Consider the following 23,516-nt stretch of genomic DNA (forward strand, 5'->3'; position numbering starts at 1 on the left):
GAAGGGAGAGGGGGAAGGGAGAGGGGAAGGAGCAGAGGGAAAGAGAGGAAAGGCGGCTTAGCTGAGGGGAAGTGAAGGGGGGGCAGAGAGGAAGCAGAAGGAGCAGAGGGAAAGGTGAAGCTCAGTCTGGGAAGGCATCTTGGAGGAGGTGAGCTCTCAGTACGGCTTTGAAGAGGGGAAGAGAATTAGTTTGGCAGAGGTGAGAGGGAGGGCATTCCAGGACAGCGGGAGGATGTGGGCCAGGGGTCGATGGCGGGATAGGCAAGAAAAGGGGACGATGAGGAGGTGAGTGGCAGAGGAATGGAGCGTGTGGGGTGGGCAGTAGAAAGAGAGAAGGGAGGAGAAGAAGGAGGGGGCAAGGTGATGGAGAGCCTTGAAGCCTAGAGTGAAAAGTTTTTGTTTTGTGCGGAGGTTGATAGGCAACCAGTGGAGGTTTTTAAGAAGGGGAGTGACATGCCCAGACCATTTCTGCAGGAAGATCATCCAGGAAGCAGAATGAAGAAGAGACTGGAGTGGGGAGAGACAGGAGGAAGGGAGATCAGAGAGAAAGCTGACACAATAATCCAGCCGGGATATTATGAGAGCCTGTAGCAGTAAGATAGCCGTTTGGATGGAGAGGAAAGGGCGGATCTTGGCGATATTACAAATGTGAGATCGGCAGGCCTTGGTGACGGATTGGATGTGGGGGGTGAATGAGAGAGCTGAGTCAAGGATGACACCAAGGTTACGGGCTTGAGAGATGGGAAGGATGGTCGTACCAACCACAGTGATAGGGAAGTCAGGAAGAGGACAGGGATTGGGAGGAAAGATAAAGAGCTCAGTTTTGGACCTGTTGAGTTTTAGGTGGCGGGCAGACATCCAGGTGGAGACGTCCTGGAGGCAGGAGGAGATACGAGCCTGAAGGGAGGGGGAGAGAACAGGGGCCGAAGTGTAGATTTGTGTGTCACCTGCATAGAGATGATAGTTGAAGCCATGGGAGTGAATGAGTTCACCAAGGGACTGAATGTAGATGGAGAACAGAGGAGGGCCAAGAACTGACCCTTGAGGAATCCCAACAGTTAGAGGATGGGAGGAAGAGGAGGAGCCAGCAAAGGAGACCGAGAATGAAAGGCCAGAAAGATAAGGGCAGAACCAGAAGAGGACAGAGTCCGTGAAGCCAAGGTGAGATACGGTGTGGAGGAGAAGGGGATGGTCTATAGTATCAAAGGCAGCTGAGAGGTCGAGGAGGATTAGGATAGAGTAGGAGCCATTGGATTTGGCAAGAAGGAGGTCGTGGGTAACCTTTGAGCGAGCAGTCTCGGTAGAGAGGAGGGCACAGAAGCCAGATTGGAGGGGGTCCAGGAGAGAATGGGAGTTAAGGAATTCTAGCAGAAAGTATAGATGACTAGTTCTAGGAGCTTGGAAAGGAATGGTAGGAGGGAAATAGGGTGAAAACTGGAAAGGGAAGTGGGGTCTAGAGAGGGGTTTTTTAGGATGGGGGAGACATGGGCATGTTTGAAGGCAGAGGGGAAGAAGCCATTGGAGAGTGAGCGGTTAAAGATAGAAGTTAAGGAGGGGAAGAGGGAAAGGGCGATGGTTTTTATAAGGTGATCGGGAATGGGGTCCGAAGCACAGGTGGAGGGGGTGGCACTTGTGAGGAGGGAGGAGATCTCCTCTGAGGATACTGCAGGAAAGGATGGGAAAGTAGGGCTGTGGGGGAGGCAGAAGGGGGAGAGATGACTTTGGGGAGCTCGGACCTGATTGTGTTAATTTTTGTGATGAAGTAGGTGGCCAGATCGTTGGGGGTGAGGGTTGGTATGTGTCACATTGCAAAAGTATAATATTAATAATAATAAATAAAAATTATGGTATTTGTTAAGTGCTTACTATGTGTCAAGCACTGTTCTTTACTCCGGGATAGTTACAAGTTAATCAGGTTGGACAGAGTCCCTTTTCTACATGAGTTTCATAGTAATCAGGTATAATTCTTCAAAATGATATGATTAACGAGTGGTTTTCAATGGCTATTGATCAATCATCTCATAATTTAAATTACCAGTAATAACAATTATAATTATGGTATTCATTAAGTGCTATGTGCCAGACACTGTACTAAGAGCTGGGTGAATACAAGCCAATTGGGCTGGACCTAGTCCCTGCCCCAAAGGGGACTCACAGTCTCAAATGCCATTTTACAGATGAGGTAACTGAGGTGCAGAGAAGTGAAGTGACTTGCCCAAGGTCACACAGCAGACAAGTGGTGGAGGTGAGATTAGAACCCACCACCTTTGACTCCCAAGCCGAAGCTCTTGCCACTAGGCCATGTTACTTCCCATAAGTGGTTCTCCTGATCTCCCAAGCAAGGATAAGGCCTGGGAAGACGGATGCAGGCCTTTCCACAAACCTCCATAGGAGAAAGGAACTCATGAAAGAAGCAGAATGTCCACCGGGGAAATGCATGAATGAGGGTTTTCCTCCAAAACTGACTACTGTGGATGAAGTGGGACATGTGTGCTTATTGTTTCCACTATTGGACCAGGGGACAGAGAGAAGGCAGAGGGCTGGGAAGGTGAAGAGGGACAAGTGTGTGCATAGATTCCACCTCTGTGGTAGCTGGAGCGGAGAAAGCAGAAAAGCACCTGCTAGTCCAAAAAGCCTCATGTTTGTTTTCTCTATTTAAAAAAATAAATAAAATAAAATAAAATAAAAAAATCCTGAGGGCTTCGGATTGGCAATTGGAGAAGGGAAAACAGGAAAGCCTGCAGCTCCTTGCCAGTCCCTGAGAAATGTGGGAAACTATGCATCCATCATTGCTGTATGGCATCAGATTGCATCACATGACTAGCCTTAGGAGATGGCGATGTGTTTGGTCATAGTTTAACACCATTCTCCTTAATAATAATAATGTTGGTATTTGTTAAACGCTTACTATGTGCCGAGCACTGTTCTAAGCGCTGGGGTAGACATAGGGGAATCAGGTTGTCCCACGTGGGGCTCACAGCTTAATCCCCATTTTACAGATGAGGGAACTGAGGCACAGAGAAGTTAAGTGACTCGCCCACAGTCACACAGCCGACAAGTGGCAGAGCTGGGATTTGAACTCATGAGCCCTGACTCCAAAGCCCGTGCTGTTTCCACTGAGCCACGCTGCTCCTTAGGATTGGCAGAAATGACAGGACACTTGGACAAATTTGTAAGCCTACGAAATGTCTCATATACAAATTGTGCCCTTGACAGGGACCCCTGCATATTTTATTTTTCTTTTACCATTAACTCGACTATCCATTTTGTGGTTCACTTTCTTCCCCGCTTCCTTTCTCCTTCCTTGATCTCTGCACACTCTCGCTCTACTATTCTTTCTCACTCATTCAATCATTCAATCGTATTTACTGAGCGCTTACTGGGTGCAGAGCACAGTACTAAGTGCTTGGAAGGTACAATTCAGCAATAGAGACAATCATTGCCCAACAACAGACTCACAGCCTAGAAGAGGGGAGAAGACATCAAAATAAACAGGCATCAATAGAATTTCTCTATTTCCATCCATCCTCATCCCTCCACTTGTTTTCCTTTTGACCACATCCATACTCACCCACATCTCTCCAGAGAATGGACTGATAGAATAATAATAGTAATTTTGATATTTGTTAAGCGCTGACTATGTGCCAAGCACTGTTCTAAGTACTGGGTAGATACAAGGCAATCAGGTTGTGCCACATGGGACTCACAGTCTTAATATGCATTTTATAGATGAGGGAACTGAGGCACAGAGAAATTAAGTGACTTGCCCAAAGTCACACAGCTGATAGGTGGCAGAGCCGGGATTAGAACACATGACCTCTGACTCCCAAGCTGGGCTCTTTCCACTGAGCCACAGGAAATCTACTCACACCAGTAATGTGAAATGGGCCAACATGTCTTGGCACAACAATACAAGGAAAACACCTTTGGCAAACATGTTCATTTAAAGCTGGAGAAAAGTATTAAGAGATGGATAAACAATTTGAAACATTTGTTTGGTGGCTCAAATCTACTATTCAATCTGTTAAGAAGAAACATCTTTCTGAAGAAATTGGCTAGAACCAGGAAATGAGGAGAGCTTTTCCTGAACTGTTATTTCTTTCATGAAACAAGCATTGACTCACAGAACGCAACTGTCTCAGCCTTCTACCTGAAAAAATACAGTTCTCACTGCATCCAACAAACTTAAAAGATCTTCCTGTATTCCTTGGACGAAAGGTGGATAATATCATTCCAAATCATTACCAAACATTCTGTAACAAATTTGAAAGGAGCCCACCTATCTATGGAGAAAAATTCAATCAAAGTAGAGATCGAAGTATTTCTGAAAAGTCCACATCTTGATTTTTCAAACCCGCTTCTAGTTTGATTTGCTCCCTTTTGAGGGCATCCCATAAACCCATGCAAGGCCTATTGCTCACATAAACTGGTTGGCTAAGCATCCAACAGAACCATTTATACCCATCACAGAACTCTAAAATGTAAAAGGTTTTCTCAGTGCAGAATCTTGGCTGCCAAATAAAATCAGAAAGGGAGCATCAGTTGATGCCTATTTCAGAATTTGACCAAAAGCTCTCCCCAGTAATAGGAACATATGAAACCTCTGAACTAATCCTCCCTGAGGCCATGGGATACTATCAAGGATACTCTATTATCTGATAGTGGACTGTCTAATTTACCCTGCTCAATCTTTAACCATCTTTCTAATAAATGTATTTACTTTCTCTGAGAGGGAATATTCAATTCTTGAATTAATATTCTACTCAGGAACACTTTGTGCAATCAGTTATCAACCATACCTAAGGAACATTTCACCTCTTTTTAAACTGCTCCCTGACAAAGATAAAAATTGATCCACTTCATGCCAAACACTTCAGTCTTTATGCAGACTGATGAGATGGGAAGAAAATATTTGAATGTCAGAATGTTAGGATAACAAACCATACCTTCCATGACGTACACCAGTGACCCAACATCTCCTTCTTGGATGATACAACTGTCTTTGCCATATTCCACTGGATACATACAATCCACAATCTCCTGAATCTGAGACAGTTCCAGATTCTTCATGAAGTCATTGTCCAGGATAGCTTCCTTTATTAGATCCTTGGACCTAAGGCAAGGAAATGAAGATTTATCAGGTGTCAGAACATGAACTACAAAGAGTTCATTGATTTCTTAAGATCTTGGTGCATGAGAGGATACATTTTCTTGGAAGGTGCCCAATATCTTTCCTTAAAACCTGGAAACAAAGATATCTTGTGATATCAGGACAAGTAAATTGAAATATTTGCTTCCTAATTGGAGATCATTTACCCTAAAAATGAAGGCTTCCAAATCAGTTCTTCATCATGTCCTCCTCCTCATTATCATCAACAGCAGTTGGTGTCTATTTTGTGGTGCTTTCTGTTCTTTATTGGTAAGGTAAATTGATGATAGGGAGGAAACAGCAATAATACAACAAAATGTTCCACAGATGTTAAGGAAATACAATGCTGGTATGATGGGCCTAGCAGGGGATTGGTCAAGGATGTCTCCAAGTAGGAGGTTGCTTTTTAGTGTTACCATGAAAATACAGTATATTTTTAGAATTCACCATGATCTGATCAATCATAATGCAGTATGAAAACATTAAAAAAAAGAGTTCAGTAATATCACTTTTGTTTGTTGATTAGTTGCTTGGAACACTTTGCTTTTGCACCAGAAAAATACTTATTTTTGTTCATATGTCATCCATGGTGGTTGTTGAATAACGTACACCATCCAAGTAGGATATTTCCTGCCCTTCACAGCCTACAATGTAAGGCAGACACACAGAATACCCTCTAGATAATTGAAGAAGGTGCAGGAAACTGGTTTGAACAGAAGCTAGACAATGAGAATCAGAAACAATAAGTTTTGCAGAAGGTGGTGCTCGAAAGAGGTATGGATTGAATGTGATGGTTCACCTCTAAACTCATTATAAAGACCATCATTATTATGACTGTGAGAGACATTTCCAGGGGATACAAATCCAGAAGAGGAGAAGAAACAGAGCAGAAGCAGCCAGAGCAGGAATGAGATAAAAGCTCTGACCTCAAAGGGGAAAGAATTGGATGCAAAACCTAGCTAGAATTGAGGCATAGAAACACAAACCTGCTACCAAAAATGGAATTAAATCATTGTCCTAATTAGGTTCTGGCAGTGGGAAGGTCCCAAAACCAGAGAAAATGCAATAGGGACAAGTGGAAGGTAGCTCAGTTCATGGGCAAAATATGAACACCATAAAGGAGGCAGAGAAAAGACTGGGGAAACACAGGTCCAATCAAAAACGACGAGCCAGCGATCAAGGACTGCTATTTAAAAGACTAGCATGGTACTGGGATGAATCAACAGGAGTAGAACATACGGCAGTTTATCATTAACCTATATGTCATTCCCTGTACTAACTAGAGCCAAGTACTATGTCCCGCTTTTATTTGTCACTTTAAAAGTGAAACCAAAGAAAGCCCAAAGAGCAACAGAAATTATTAAAGGAGTGGAAGATAGGTGCTTTAAGGAAAAGATGAAGGAATTAGAGTCATTTAGTAAAGACACCAAAGGCAAGACTCCCGTGTTCACTGCCCAAACCAATTGTTCCGTAACTTTAAAATTCTTCCTGAAACTCCCAGTCCTCTCCCTACCTCACCTTTAATGACCTAGGCAATAATTTTGCTGAATGGCAAAAATAAATCAGAAACAGTCCCTGCCTCACATGGGGCTCACAGTCTAAAAGGAAGGGAGAACAGTGTTTAATCTAATTTTACAGATAAGGGAAACTGAGGTACAGAGAAGTTGTGACTTGCCTAAAGTCACATAGCAGTAAATAGTGGAGCTGGGACAAGAACCCAAGTCTCTTGATTGTGTCCTCCCTCTGCCTGGAATTGCCTTCCACTTCATATCCAAAGTCCACTGCTCTTCCCATCTTCAAAGTCTTTTTGAAATCACATCTCCTCTGGAATGCCTTTGCCAATTAATTTCTAAACTCTCCAGTTTATATACACTTATTTGCGACTTTAGTGCTAACCAAGCATCTAAATAACACTGATATTTATTAAGCTCTTACTATTCATTCAGTTGTATTCATTGAGGGCTCACTGTGTGCAGAGCATTGTACTAAGTGTTTGGAAAGTACAATTCAGCAACATTTAGAGACAATCCCTGCACAGTGGCATCACAGTCTAGAAGGAGGGAGACAGACAGCAAAACAAGTACACAGGCATAATGATGATATCTGTTAAGTGCTTACTATATGCCAAGCAGTGTTCTAAGGCCTGGGGTAGATACAAGGTAATCAGTTGCCCCATGTGGGGCTCAGAATCTCAATCCCCATTTTACAGATGAGGTAACTGAGGCACAGAGAAGTTAAGTGACTTGCCCAAAGACAAACAACTGACAAGTAGCAGAGCTGGGATTAGAACCCACGACCTCTGATTCCCAAGCTGACTCCCAATTGCTCTTTCCACTAAGCTACACCCCTTCTCTTCTTCTATGGGCAGAGCACTGTAGTGAACACTTTAACGACAATGGTAAGGAGTTTCTGTTGGATGCAGAGGTAGAAGGGCAACCACTGGAGGTTCTTGAGGAGTGGGGAATTGTGGAGTGAATACTTTTTTAGAAAAACGATCCAGGCAACAGTCTGAAGTATGAATTGGAGTAGAGAAAGAGAGGAGGCAGGGAGGTCAGCAAGGAGGCTCATGCTGTAGTCAAGGTGGGATAGGATAAATATTCGTATCATTGTGATAGCAGTGTAGATGGAGAAGAGGGTGTGAATTTTAGCAGTGTTGTGAAGATAGAACTGACAGGATTTGGTGACAGATTAAATATGTGGGTTGAATGGCGGAGATGAATCGCGAATGGTGGTGCTGTCTACAGTGATGAGAAAATCAGGGGGAAGACAGACTTTATGTGGGAATATAAGAAGTTCTTTTTGTGACATGTTAAGTGGGATATTCAAGGAGAGATTTCCTGAAGACAGGAGGAAATGCAAAACTACAAAGATGGAGAGACATCAGGGCTGGAGATGTAGATTTGGAAATCATCTGCATAGAGATGATAGTTGAAGCCAAAGGAATGAATGAGTTCTCCAAGGGAGTGGGTGCAGATGGAGATTAGAAGGGGACCCAAAACCTAGCCTGAGGGGGTGAAGAGGAGTCTGTGGAAGAGAATGAGATTGAGCAACCAGAGAGATGAGAGAACCAAGAGAGGATACTGTCAGTGAAGCCAAGGTTATTATTATTATTATATTATTATCAGTATTATTATTATGCCAAGGTTTAATGTTTTCAGGAGAAGGGGTGGTTCATAGTATCAAAGGCAGCTGAAAGGTGGAGGAAGATTAGGATAGAGTAGAGGCCACTTGATTTGGCAAGAAGGAGGTCACTGGTGACCAATGACGGGGTAGTTTCTATAGAGTGAAGATTATAGAGGCCAGATTTGAGGGGGTCAAGGAGTTAATGGGGGAGAGGAATTGGAGGCAGAGGGTGTAGAAAACTCTTTCACAGAGTTTGGAGAGGATGACTGGGAGGGAAATGAGGCAATAACTAGAGAGAGTTGTGAGGTCAAGGGAGAGTTCTATTATTTATATTAAGTAATAGAGAAAAGAACAGTAAGAGGGAAGTTAAGCAACCATCTCTCCTTGATATGTTTTGAACTATTCATTCATTCATTCAATAGTATTTATTGAGTGCTTACTATGTGCAGAGCACTGTACTAAGCGCTTGGAATGTACAATTCGGCAACAGATAGAGACAATCCCTGCCCATTGACGGGCTTACAGTCTAATCGGGGGAGACAGACAGACAAAAACAATAGCAATAAATAGAATCAAGGGGATGTACATCTCATTAAAACAATAGCAATAAATAGAATCAAGGGGATGTACATCCCATTAACAAAATAAATAGGGTAATAAAAATATATACAAATGAGCACAGTGCTGAGGGGAGGGAAAGGGAAAGGGGAAGGAGCAGAGGGAAAGGGGGGAAAAAGGGGGCTTAGCTGAGGGAGGACGTGGCCCAAGGTCGACGGTGGGGGACGGTGAGGAGGTGGGCAGCAGAGGAGCGGAGGGTGCGGGGTGGGCAGTAGAAAGAGAGAAGGGAGGAGAGTTAGGAGGGGGCAAGGTGATGGAGAACCTTGAAGCCTAGAGTGAGAAGTTATTGTTTCATGTGGAGGTTGATAGGCAACCACTGGAGGTTTTTAAGAAGGGGAGTGACATGCCCAGAGCGTTTCTGCAGGAAGATGAGCTGGGCAGCAGAATGAAGAAGAGACTGGAGCAGGGAGAGACAAGAGGAAGGGAGATCAGAGAGAAGGCTGACACAATAATCCAGCCGGGATATTATGAGAGCCTGTAGCAGTAAGATAGCCATTTGGATGGAGAGGAAAGGGCGGATCTTGGCGATATTACAAATGTGAGGCCGGCAGGCCTTGGTGATGGATTGGATGTGGGGGGTGAATGAGAGAGCCGAGTCAAAGATGATACCAAGGCTGTGGGCTTGAGAGACAGGAAGGATGGGCAAACCATCCACAGTGATAGGGAAGTCAGGGAGAGGGCAGAGCTTGAGAGGGAAGATAAGGAGCTCAGTTTTGGACATGTTGAGTTGTTGGCGGGCAGACACCCAGGTAGAGATGTCCTGGAGGCAGGAGGAGATACAAGACTGAAGGGAGGGGGAGAGGACAGGGGCAGAGATGTAGATTTGTGTGTCATCTGCATAGAGATTATAGTTGAAGCCGTGCGAGCAAATGAGTTCACCAAGGGAGTGAGTGTTGATGGAGAACAGAGGAGGGCCAAGAACTGACCCTTGAGGAACTCCTACAGCTAGAGGATGGGAGGGGGAGGAGGAGCCTGCAAAGGAGACCGAGAATGAACGTCCAGAAAGATAAGAGAAGAACCAGGAGAGGACTAAGTCTGTGAAGCCAAGGTGAGATAAGGTGCTCATTCATTCATTCAATAGTATTTATTGAGCACTTACTATGTGCAGAGCACTGTACTAAGTGCTTGGAATGTACAATTCGGCAACAGATAGAGACAATCCCTGCCCATTCTTACAGTCTAATCGGGGGAGAAAGACAGACAAAAACAATAGCAATAAATAGAATCAAGGGATATACATCTCATTAACAAAATAAGTAGGGTAATAAAAATATATACAAATGAGCAGACGAGCACAGTGCTGAGGGGAGGGGAAGGGGGGAGGAGCAGAGGGAAGGGGGGGGAAAGGGGGCTTAGCTGAGGGGAGGTGAAGGGGAGGGTAGAGAGGCAGCAGAGGGAGCAGAGAGAAAAGGGGAAGGGGATGGTCTACAGTGTCAAAGGCAACTGAGAGGTCAAGGAGGATTAGGATAGAGTAAGTGTCATTGGATTTGGCAAGAAGGATGTCATGGGTAACCTTAGAGAGAGCAGTCTCGGTAGAGTGGAGGGGACGGAAGCCAGATCGGAGGGGGTCCAGGAGAGAATTGGAGTTAAGGAATTCTAGGCAGCGAGGGTAGACGACTCTTTCTAGGAGTTTGGAAAGGAACGGTAGGAGGGAGATAGGGCGATAACTGGAAGGGGAAGTGGGATCGAGAGAGGGTTTTTTTAGGATGGGGAGACATGGGCATGTTTGACGGCAGAGGGGAAGAAGCCATTGGAGAGTGTATGGTTAAAGATAGAGTTAAGGCAGGGAGGAGAGAAGGGGCGATGGTTTTTATAAGGTGAGCGGGAATGGGATCCGAAGCACAGGTGGAGGGGGAACTAGCCACCAAGAGTACTACTTTCACTTTTCACTTGGCCTTTACTTGAAAAAATTTGGATATGTTCAAATAATGAAATCTGCCTCTCCAGCCCTGATTTCTCTCTTATTCTGTAGTCTCACATCTCCTTCTGCCTTCAGGACATCTCTACTTGGATGTCCCACTGATACTTCAAATTTAACAGGTCCAAAGCAGAACTCTTCACCATCCCACCCAAACCCTGTCCTCCCCGTGACTTTGTCACTACTGAAGATCACATCACCACCCTCCCTCTATCACAAGCTTTGAGAAAACTGATGACAGTCCCTAAATCTCCCGCTGCACCTCATCTTCCACCACTAAAGGGTCAGCGTGAATATTAAAGTCGCTTCACCATCTACCTGCATGAAAGATGCCCCACGTCCTCCCAGAAAACTGGACTGTAGCCATCTGCCAAGTGTAAAGGGGTAGTGACTTACCAGGTTGCACTGGCAAACACTTCAGCCTTCCTCATATAGTGGCTGCCATCCAAAGTTCCCTTGCCAAGTGTGTGAGGCTTTAGGGACCCCAGGAAACTACCCAAAATGGGTCTATGGAAGGGATGGCCCTGTCTCTTAGCTCAGTAATTCCACCACTGAAATTCCAGGCATGTCTGGAACTGATCTGAACACTCTTTCATTCATTCAATAGTATTTATTTATTGAGCGCTTACTATGTGCAGAGCACTGTACTAAGCGCTTGGAATGTACGAATCGGCAACAGATAGAGACAGTCCCTGCCCATTGACGGGCTTACAGTCTAATTGGGGGAGACAAACAGACAAAAACAATAGCAACAAATAGAATCAAGGGTACCTTGAGTACCTTGAATCAAAAGTAAGGTACTCTTGGGTACCTTATTCTGAGATTAGAGAAATTCCTTTAAGGAATGTGGTTACCTTATTGAGTTCTTTCTGTGTGCAGAGCACTGTACTAAGTTTATGCTACAAACCTTGGAAAAAACATATCCCAAAGAACCTGGAACTCTAATACATCTTTTCCAACCCCATCCCCAATTCACTCTGGTCAGGAGAGCATGATATTGGGGAGGGCAGTGACTCTGGGACTCACATCCTTCTCCTAGTCTCAGCTGTTTCCTGTGGCATATCTGCTCTGATGTCCTTCCTCCATCTTTTGCCTCTTCCTCAACACAGTCATCAAAATTATGACATAGATATGCCAGTATTATTACAGCCCAAATACTATATATTTGGAGGAGAAAATGTGCTGATCTATGCAGTACTCCTCTTAAAAAATAAAATGGTTCCATAGTATACACTCTGACCATGGCTTTATTCAGTGGATTACTGTGAAGTTGAGACCTGCTGGGATAGAGTTACTTAAAAGAGACCCATTGCCATCCTCCACATGAAAAAGTATATTTAGACAAAAGTGTCTCAGGCTAATTTTGGTAAGGTGGCAGTGGAGTGCAGCTCAAATCACTTGTTCAAAGAACACAAAATATCTAACTAACCTGAATTCCTTCTTTCACTGGTTACTTTTTACATTCATCTGAGCAAAATGATGCCTAGGATGAAGTTGCCCAAAGTAAGACCCTACCGGGACTCACGATCATCTTTGTAGTAAGATGAAGTCTGTGGTGCTAGGAAAAAGACTGTCATTACCTGCCACACATTCAACTTTCAGTTCTAGAGAATGGTCCATTAACAGTTTAGAATGTTTCACAGAAGCTGTTTTTCCCAGAATTTTAACATGTTCATCCAGATATTATAGATAAAAACATTAAGTAGAAGGAGAGACACTAGAAAACACGGAAGTGACTCAGTATTAATCATAAAATGACTCATTCCGCATCACATAAAACTCATTTACAGGGCCCAATTTTTTTTTCTATCTAGGTTTTAGTTTGTATTGTAAATTATACCATTCACAGATAGCATAGTCTATGAGGCTCTATGAGGTACAGTATGATTACTGTACCAAAAATAGTGTTTTAAACTTTAAAAGGCCTATAAAGCACAGTCTTTGATTTAAATAGATTTACAAAATATAGTTATTTAAGTACACTTTTAATTATTGAAGCAGTTAGATCTCATTTGCATTTAATGATTCCCTAGCCTCATGAATCACATCAATAAAATCAACTGTGTACAGCACAGCTGCCCAGATCTCAGTTGATGGTGTGACAATCACACCTGCTGCTTCAGGTGCATCTTTCTCCTGCCCCAGGATGGTGGATACACATCATGGGAATCTGGAAAGCTTATAACTGCAAATCCACCCCAAATCAACATGCAACAAGTGGTCTGGGTAGGGTGCCAGTTGTCTGTTTTTATACTGGACAGTCTAGTTAACAGCTGGTCTCTTCTCTATAATCAGTTCTGTAAGGTTATGCCACAAGATGCTTTTTGTACACTGTGCTGTATTACGCTGAATCTCTGGGAAGAGCAGTCTGTGTTCAAAACATCCCCCAGGTCATTTAAATGTTGGCAGGTGTATTGCATGGAAAGAAAGGAGAAGCTACATTTCCCAGGAAGGAAAGGGACTGAGTCCATTCCTTTTGGAACTGAGTAAAGTGTGGTGGTACGAGGTGGAAGTAAACCCCAAAGCAATTTGGGTAGGTGCTGACCATAATCTCTGGCCCTCTTTACTGATTCTGGTCAAATGAGGAGATTCTTCATCTACTTGGCAAAACTGGATCCACTCCTTAGGTAGTATGAGGGAAATGTAGGCCAGGGAAGTAGGGGGTAATGAACTATCTGGGTGTTTTCTGGAAAAATCTTAGTTTGTGGTGAAGATGGGGGTGAAGACTGTGAGCCTCACGTGGGACACTGTGATTACCCTGTATCTACCCCACCACTTAGAACAGTGCTTTGCGCAGAGTAAGTGCTTAGCAAATACCAACATTATTGTTATTATTAAAGAGACATGGGAAGGGAATTTAATGGTTTTGGAGATAGCGCATGGGATCTCGGGAATCCCATCGAAAAAGTGTTTTGGTGTGGATGAATTAGGTTTACTTCCATAAAATACACATGTTGTCATCAGGTTATTTTGTATGCTGGTCATAATGCATGTGACCAGATATGCCCTAACATCTGGTATTCTTAAATACCATGAGGTCCCTCAGGGGGCCTAATTGAATAGGGCTGATGTAAAGGATCTTTTTTCAAGAAGAATTTTAAGACAATTAAGATGTCTTATGCCAAGCTGTATACTTAGAGAGTGAACATCCACCCAATTCAATGTTAAATCAAAATTAAACTCAGAATTCCTAAAAATGATATGTGGCAATAGAGAAAATATCACTCTAATAGTGATTTGTACAACAGTTGTGTTTCATATTGAATGTCTATTCTTAATATTTAGTATTTTTAGTAATGTAGTGAACTCCACTGTGGTTTTTGCTTAATGAACAAGTCAAAATACACTTTGGGATTTGCCAAAACAAAGTATTTTTAAGCTCATTTACTATTCCCTTCTCCCATAAGTTTAAAATCTGTAAATACATTGCATGACTCCTGATTCTCCTATATATTAACTTAAGCTATTTGATTTCTGAAATAATTACTGGGCTCATCTGTAACCTTTTCTCTTTGAAATGGAAACCTGAATTTTTCAATGGTCAATTTTCAAATCAAAACTCTGGGTACTTATTCAAGAGTTTCCAGTAGATGAAAAAATCCTAAGGGTTCAAATTTAAAAGATACTCTAATAAGGATATTAAACCTGAGGCATATTAGATCATAGGAGTTTCTCATGCAAGCACAATTGTGTATGGCCAATAATACTGCTCGTATGTCAATCTAAATGATATTTTCAACTAAATTCTAAATGGAAGATATGAAAAAGAAAACAAATTTTTTTTGTTGTTTTCATTATTCCTTCACTGTAATCTCTTAGTATACATGGAAAAGCAGCTGGTATTATCCAAGTTCATGCTGTACTTGTTTCATCATATCTAAATAAATCCCACTGTAACCATTACAGCATTGGCCAAGTTCCAACTTTCTACAATTAGCAACAAGGTGTTAATTAATTTCCCCCAAGTATTAGTGGATCAAGGTATCAGTTTTGCCGCATGCAAAATTTGTATTGACATCAAAAAGTACTATCTTATTGGATCTTTTATTTAGCATTCATTTAGTAGAGTTCATTTAAATATATCACCCAGAGCTTTTGTTACTTTGCTAACTATGGATTTGTTTTTAAAGAATAAGTATCTTTGGGAAGTTTAGTTGAAGTCTATTTTTTTATTTCATTAAAATAGCCACTGAAGACAGGACTGAAAAAATGTCACCAATCATTTTCATTATTACCTCAGCTTTATCATTACTAATGATGATAATGATAATAATTGTGGTATTTGTTAAGTACTTACTCTATGCCAAGCACTGTTCTAAGCACTGGGCTGGATACAAGATAATCATATTGGAAACAGTCCCTGCCCCAGTGGGACTCACAGTCTAAGTAGGAGGGAGAACAGATATTGAATGCCCATTTTACAGATAAGGAGACTGAGGCAGAACACTTGTGTATATTTGTAAATATTTATTATTCTATTTTATTAATGATTTATATATATATATATATATATAATTCCATTTACCTATTTTGATGCTACTGATGCCTGTCTACTTGTTTTGTTTTGTTATCTGTCTCCCCCTTCTAGACTGTGAGCCCGCTGTTGGGTAGGGATTGTCTCTATCTGTTGCCAAATTATACTTTCTAAGCATTTAGTACAGTGCTCTGCGCACAATAAGCACTCAATAAATACGATTGAATGAATGAATGAAGTGATTTGTCCAAGGTCACACAGCTGACAAGTGGCAGAGTTGGGATTAGAATCCAGTTCCTTTGAAATTAAGCTGTACTAGAAAAAGTGACATAATAAATAATAATTGTGGAATTTGTTAAGCGCTTACTATGTCATATGCAAAGTATCTTTCAGAGGTAATGCACCCACTGAAGAACTATGGTAGTGACTGGGATGACAACAGAAACAGAACCCCTCATCTTCCCACCCAAATCCAGTTCTCTACCTGACTTTCCCATCATTATATACAGCCCCATCACCCATCCTGACTCACAAGTTCATTAACTTGATGTTATCAACTCATCTTTCTCATTCAATCCACATATTCAGTGTCACCAAATCATTCTGTTCTACCGTCAACATTCCTAAACCTGCCCTTTCTTCTCCATCCAAAGTGTTACTCCACAAATCCTTCAGCCTCCATCAACCTCCCTGTCTCCTGTCTCTCCCAACTCCAGTCTACATTTCAATCTGCTGCCCAGATCATTTTTTCTAAAAAAAATTCACTCCATGATTTCCCATTCCTCAAGAACCTCCAGTGGTTGTCCATCCACCTCTGCATCAAACAGAAACTCCTTACCATTGGCTTCAAAACATTCAGTCACCTTTCCCCCCCATCTTACCTCACTGATTTCTTATTTCAACCCAGCGCACTCACTCTGCGCCTCTAATGCCAACCTACTCACTGTACCTCACTTTCATCTCTCTTGCCACTGACTCCTCACCACTACCTGCCTCTAGCCTGGAGTTCCCTTCTCATTCATATATGGTAGATCACCAATCACATTACCTTCAAAGCCTAATTAAAAATCACATCTCTTCCAAAGGTCTTCCCTAACCCCTCGTTTTCCTCACTCCCTTTCCTTTCTGCCTCACCCTTGCACTTGGATTTGTACCCTTTATCCAACTCATCATCAACCCCGCAGCACATACGTACATATCTGTGATATATTTTAATGTCTGTCTCCCCCTCTAGACTGTAGGTTCTCCCAGTGGAAAGAGCCCGGGCTTGGGAGTCGGAGGTCAGGGGTTCTAATCCCAGCTCTGCCGCTTGTCAGCTGTGTGACTTTGGGCAAGTTACTTCACTTCTCTGGGCCTCAATTCCCTCATCTGTAAAATGGGGATGAAGACTGTGAGCCCCATTTGGGCAACCTGATTACCTTGTACCTACCCCAGTGCTTAGAACAGTGCTTGGCACATAGTAAGCGCTTAACAAATACCATTATTATTATTATTACATTGCTTTGTACATCATATTCACTCAATAAATTTGTTTGATTGAAAACAAACACAGAACTGCTTTTTTTTTCCACCCCAACCACTGGCATTATATTTCTATCATCCCCAGGTTGACCAAACCATAGTTAGTGAGACTAAAGGTTTATGGGACAAATGTGGTTAAGGTCTCTGCAGCTTCGTGCATAGAAAAAAGCTTTTAAAACATTTATGACAACCAAATGAATGTTCTAAGCCTGCCCAAAACATAAGTAGGAAGAATTAAGGAGCATATAGTGTGTTTAATTTGTTTCTATACAACTTTAATTTTATTACGTTGTTATAATACAAGTACATAAAAAATTTTCTGTGATTTCACTTTAAAATAAATTAACTTCACTTGTCCTCTTCACAGATTGATTACTTGCTTTTTCCCTAGAATTCATGATAAAGAGCAGAACCATAAACAGTATAGTGAAATTGGCAAGCAATGCAGAGCTCTGAAACTGGACCTTAAGAGTGTGAGGCACAATGCAAAAATGAATGCAGCATGCCAACGGATATAGCCATCTGATTCTTGCGATAGGAGAACCAAATGAGACCATGGGAAATTTAAAATGGAAGGTCCTCAGCTGAAAACATTGGTTACTCAAAACTGTACAGTGTGGGAGACAATGGGCATAGAGAATACTAAGCAAGGATGCATGAAGCCAAGGCTACGTGAACCATGATGGTAAGGGAAAACTATGCAAGCCATCTATGAAGCCAACGGCAGATGAATCAAGTACACAGCCCAATGTCTAGAGAGCAGATGGACACACATTTCACAGCTTGTGCACCCAGAGACTATCAGCGTGGCTCAGTGGAAAGAGCCTGGGCTTGGGAGTCAGAGGTCATAGGTTCGAATCCCAGCTCTGCCACATGTCAGCTGTGTGACTGTGGGCAAGTCACTTCACTTCTCTGTGCTTCAGTTACCTCATCTGTAAAATGAGGATTAACTGTGAGCCTCACGTGGGACAACCTGATTCCCCTGTATCTACCCCAGCTCTTAGAACGGTGCTCTGCACATAGTAAGCACTTAACAAATACCAACATTATTATTATTACGACCACTTTGGCAACCCAAGGTTTGCTGGAAAGATCTGAAGAGGAAATTCCTTGGCTAGGGAAGAGAAGCAAATGTGTGCTAAAATGGTGCAGCACTGATTTGCATCAGTGAAAGAGATGAGCACAAATTGAATTCTTGTGACAACTGACCCACTGGTAAATTTATGCTGTGGTCTCATCAAAGCCCTTAAGAAATTTGGGGTAGATTGATTGCCTCCTAAAGATGTTGATTTCCAATACATTCTAATGCAAGAATCAATAACTAGGTTACCATTAAAATCCAGAATTGAAGTGGCCTGCAATTTCATACCTCACTAAACTAACCCAAGTCACCTTAAACTTGCTTTTCTTAGTAGTGACCTACAAAGCATATTATAGATGAAAGGAACCAAAAGAATAAAATTCTTGCAGAGGTTTTATTTCCAAAGATTCTGATCCAAAAATTAAGGAATTAGTGAGAACAAGGTAAAGATAGTCAAAAATTCAATAGTCCCAAGTTACTACTTACAAAATGTATTGTTTTCTTAACAGACACCTGTAACATCTATCTTTGTAATGGTAATTTTCCATCAAAAGAAAATCAGCCCCCTAACTTACCTTCCTAATTATGCACCAACTTTCTAGACTGAGAATTAGAATTAGAATTAGTTTACATGAATACTAGGTAGTTGACAGGAGAATTGGAACAGTATTTCCAGGTGAGTTGAGTTTTTGAAATTGAGTGAAAAAAAGATTTAGTATTGATAATATTAAAGCATATAGGTTAAAAAAAACTTCATCTGGTATAGTATTGCTGAACTACTCTAAGAACGGCATAACTTGATGGAGAGATGGTTAGGTAAGTTGGGTGATGCTCTTTTTGGGCAGGGAATGTGTCTCCCAACTTTATTGTATTCTCCCAAGCATGTAGTAGAGTGCACTCAATAAATACCATTGATTGATCGATTGACCTCGGGTGAGACCTGTCCTAGAGTGTTGATCTCTGGGAGCTCATTGACAAGGCAGGCGGGCCTGTAAAAAACTGACCTTGGATAACTCATGTCTTCCTAGCTCCCCAGGTCCCTGCCAGACCATGGAGTGACCCAGCTGTGGTAGCCAGATAGAATTTGCTGAATTTCCTCCAGTTTTTCACAACCTCTCTGCTGCTTAGTTCTTGAAGGGGAGGAGTAAGAGAGCTACCTGCATCCTTGGAACGCAGTGCTGGCTTTCGTCCATTTCCCTGGAGAGGCAGTACTTGGGGCTGTTGACAGTAATTAATAATGATGGTATTTGTTAAGCGCTGACTATGTGCCAAACACTGTTCTAAGCACGGGGGTAGATACAAGGTAATCAGGTTGTCCCACTTGGGTTCACAGTCTTAATCTCCATTTTACAGGTGAGGTAACTGAGACACAGAGAAGTTAAGTGACTTGCCCAAAGTCACACAGCTGACAAGTGGCAGAGCTGGGATTAGAACTCATGACCTCTGACTCCCAAGCCCATGTTCTTTCCACAATGATCTACGCTGCTTCTCGAAAGAATTGGGTTTCGAACTGTCTTTTCCCTATTCCCACCAATTCACTAATGCTTTGATCAGAAACCTTGAAAATGAAGTCTCTATGTGAACTTCTGTTCTCTTATGCCTCTCAGAGGGGAAGCCTGAAAACCAGAGTCTCTCCTCCCTCCCACTTGGTCTTCCCACTAAGAAGAAGAATTAGCTCACTGGAGAGGGTGTAGGTAGATGTCTACCTGTCCCAACTTTTAGAAGACTGGGAAAATTGTAGCCAGAAATTTAGGAGAGCTCTGCCTGGAGCAGTATGGAGTCCAAGGAATATTACTTTCTAACAGGAGTAGGATGGCTAGTGAATGGTTCTTTTAGCTGAATTTACTCTGATATTTCTTTCCTGCTATTTTTTAGGTTGGAAGGTAGGGTAGGGATCTTATCAGGTCCTTCCCTCAGAATTTAGTAGAGAGCTTTGTATATGGTAAGAGCACATTCATGTCAAAAATGTTAATAATGTTGAATGGTCAGAAACATCCTGTTCATGCCTCACAAAACTGCAAATGGATGAATTGATTTTATGTGACATGAAAGCAAACCATTTCCTACCTAGCCAAAGTCTGGACAATTTAAAGTGTTTGTGGGCCTGAAACAGTGGAACCCAGGGTCCCCAGACCAAAGTTCATCCCGTTCCTCTTACTCTCTTTGGAATTTGAGGTGGGCTCTGAGCATCATTGTGGTGGACCTGACAGAAGGAAGAATGAATAAAAAATAGGATTGCTGCAGAAGAAGTGGTTTTAATCCAGCCACACCTATTTTGGGTGGTTTGCTATCAGAGTAGTGTGTGGTTATGGGCAGGGAGGTGGAGGAAAATGCTCAGGTCTCAAGCTTAGGAAGGGGAGGAAGGGAAGCAGGGTTACTTTAATTAGTAGGCAAATAGGCACAGGGATTAACATCATTTTGAATTATGACCCATTTATATGGCAAAATGTTCCAAGATAAGTAAATTGCCTCAGTATCATGCCACCTCACCCATTTTCTAACTGGTTTAAACTATCACTAGTCTAATGACAAGGAGGCAGTATGGGGGAAGAGGGAGGTGAGTCATTATTATAATTATCATTATATTTGTTAAGCACTCACTATATGTCAAACACTGTTCAAATCACTGGGGTAGGTACAAGTTCATTAGGTTGGACACAGTTTCTGCCCCGCATAGGGCTCAGAATCCAAGTAAGAGGGAGCAAAGGTATTTAATTCCTATTTTTTAGTTGAGGAAACTGAGGCACGGAGAAAATAAGTGACTTGTCCAAAGTCACACAGCAACAAATTGGCAGAGCCAGGATTAGAACCCAGGTTCTTTGATTCCTAAACCCAAGGAGCTAGGGTAGGGAGGATAGGAGTCTCTCAGCCTCCAATTCTCCCAGGCAGAAGTAAAGCCAGGTTGGAAGGGAAGAAGGGAAGATTGAGTGGGGGCAGAGGGAACCGTTTTTCTCTCTGGCCTGAGGTGGCAAGCACTGACAAGTCAGGATTAGGCTGATTGTTTCTTTCCTATTTTTAGAACCGTGACAAAGTCAGTGAAACACCATTTCTAAATAGGTTACCACATATGCTGACTTCTTGGTTTACAGAAAACAACTGGACTTCTTTTGTACATCAAAAGTGCAGCCATTTTGATGGATATGATCTCAATTCTTTTCCAAGAAAAACTTATTGTAGACAATATTCCCCTCAAGTGAATGACTACAGTTCTGGGGGAAAAATGTAGATTTCTGGTAAAATTTTGTTGCAGGAGGAACACAAAATTACAAAAAATCTAAATGATGGAGAGGGAACTTGTCAGCCAACTCGGTTTTACTGTACTCCCCCAAGATATTCTGCACACAGTAAGTGCTCAATAAATAATATTATATCCAAGAGTCAGAAGAATTCCTACTTCGTTATCTTGTCATAACTCCAGGACTACCTTCTGACATTGTTCAAGGAAACACCACAGAAACCATGCTATTTTTTAACTGAACAAATGGAGAGCCATTCTTTCATAATTGTTATATACATCACAAGGCTTCAGCCTGAACTTTGATTTGCAACATAATAATTAATAATTATGGTGTTTGTTAAATACTTACTATGTTCCAAACACTGTGCTAAAGGCTGGGGTAGATAGGAAGTGATTAGGTAATAGAGAAGCAGCGTGGCTCATTGGAAAGAGTCCGGGGTTGGGAGTCAGAGGTCATGTGTTTGAATCCCAACTCTGCCACTTGTCAACTGTGTGACTGTGGGCAAGTCACTTAACTTCTCTGTGCCTCTGTTCCCTCATCTGTAAAATGGGGATTAACTGTGAGCCTCACATGGGACAACCTAATTACCCTGTATCTACCCCAGCACTTAGAACAGTGCTCCATACATAGTAAGCGCTTAACAAATACCAACATTATTATTATTACAGCTCCTAGCCCACATGGATCTCACAGTTTAGGGGGCAGGAAGAACAGGAATTTAGCCCTCATTTTAAAGATAAGAAAGCCAAAGTAGAGAAGATTTTCCCAAGGTTATAGAGCAGGAAAGTGGCAAAGCTGGGATAGATCCTCTGACACTCAGGCCCTTGTTCTTTTCACTAGACCAGGCTGTTTCTCTACATGTCACAAGTACATACCCACTAACGGCTGGATCTACCCAAAGGAGAAACAGTACTAAACCAAGATTTAGGGCACAAAAGAATGCTCAGTCCCCAAGATCCCCACAGCCTCCCTTACTGTTTGGGTTACAATGTTTCCGTCCTAAGGCACCTTGCCAGGATTACACTTCATACCCTCTATTGGTCACCTAATAAAATATTACAGGAATAATGATCACTCTCTATCACTGTAAAAGTGTTGGTCAAGTACAATTGTGTCAGTTGTAACTCTACACTTGGTGAAAGAATTGAATCCCAAGGAAAAACATAGGTGCAAAAAAAGTAAATTTTCATTTCTTTATCATATCTGCATAAGGGAGACACAATTATATTTTATACCATCATGCTCCGGTTACTGCATCACCCTTGCTGTTGGATTTTCATCCTTTATTTACCACTCCCTCAGCTCCACAGCACTTTATGTACATATACATAATTTGTTTATTTATATTAATGTCTGTATAGCTCTTTACACTGTAAGCTCATTGTGGGGCTACCAATTTTGTTATATTATACTCTCCCATAAGCTTAGTTACAATGTACTGCAGAAGTAAGCACTCAATAAATACGATCAGTGGATTGACTGAAAAACACGTACTTTGACAAACTTCAGGACTACTTTAGAGAGAATCAAGGACTAAAGGTGGCAGGAGATTTTCAGACTCCAGACTGTCCTTCTTCCCAACTTCCTCCCAAATGTCACTCAGACACTTACCTTTGGGAATATAAGTGGCCATTGTAAAAAAAAATGAAAATATTATCTGGGCTCTTGGTGATTTTTTATTCATTTGCATTTCTTTCTTTGAAATCCTCTTTTAATTTCTGGTTTTTATGGGACATTTCAATATCACTGAAGACCAAGAATGGAAACTAGAATTTTTCACATGCCTTTCAAATCAGTCCTACACTGACTTCTTTTCATAAGGTTTCCCAAAATTCCTCCTTCCTTTCTGGACTCTGGGTGCATTTCTAAATAATGGGTAGTGCTGGGGAAGAAAGTCTACTTTCCATAAGACAGCCAGAGGACCAGAGCAGGGGCAAAGTTATTCAATGAAGCAGTTTAATTCTAGGCTTTTTAGTGGGAGGCACTTGGAGCTCTTTTGCTGCTCTCCTACTACAACCCAGTCCACGTACTTTGCTCCTCTAATGCCAACCTACTCACCGTATCTCACTGTCCTCTATCTCACCCCCAACCTCTCACCCACATCTTGACTCTAGACTGGAATGTCCTACCTCTTGATAACTTACAGACAATTAAACTCTCCCAACCTTCAAAGCCTTATTTAAGGCACATCTCCTTCAAGAAGCATTCCCTGACTAAGCCCTCATTTCCTCTTTTCCCACTCCCTTCTGCATCACCCTGATTTGCTCCTTTATTCACCACTCTCTTGCCCCTCAGTTCTTATGTACATATTTTTAATTTACTTATTTATATTAATGTCTGTCTCCCCCTCTAGACTGTGAGCTAACTGTGGGCAGGGAATGTGTCTACCAACT

The 23,516-nt window shown here is 42.0% G+C and overlaps 1 protein-coding gene across 2 annotated transcripts in view; it reads right to left on the reverse strand.

Annotated features, from left to right (window-relative positions):
* Nucleotides 1-23,516, reverse strand: part of PRKG1 (protein kinase cGMP-dependent 1) — a 1,170,280-nt gene that overhangs the window by 1,021,295 nt on the left and 125,469 nt on the right. For both annotated transcript variants that reach the window (XM_029061208.2, XM_029061209.1), the window contains one exon: nt 4,947-5,113. In XM_029061208.2, the coding sequence (XP_028917041.1) occupies nt 4,947-5,113 (167 nt within the window). The remainder of the gene's footprint in view (nt 1-4,946; nt 5,114-23,516) is intronic.

This window comes from Ornithorhynchus anatinus, chromosome 3 (genome assembly GCF_004115215.2).
Source record: "Ornithorhynchus anatinus isolate Pmale09 chromosome 3, mOrnAna1.pri.v4, whole genome shotgun sequence".
Taxonomy (NCBI): domain Eukaryota; kingdom Metazoa; phylum Chordata; class Mammalia; order Monotremata; family Ornithorhynchidae; genus Ornithorhynchus; species Ornithorhynchus anatinus.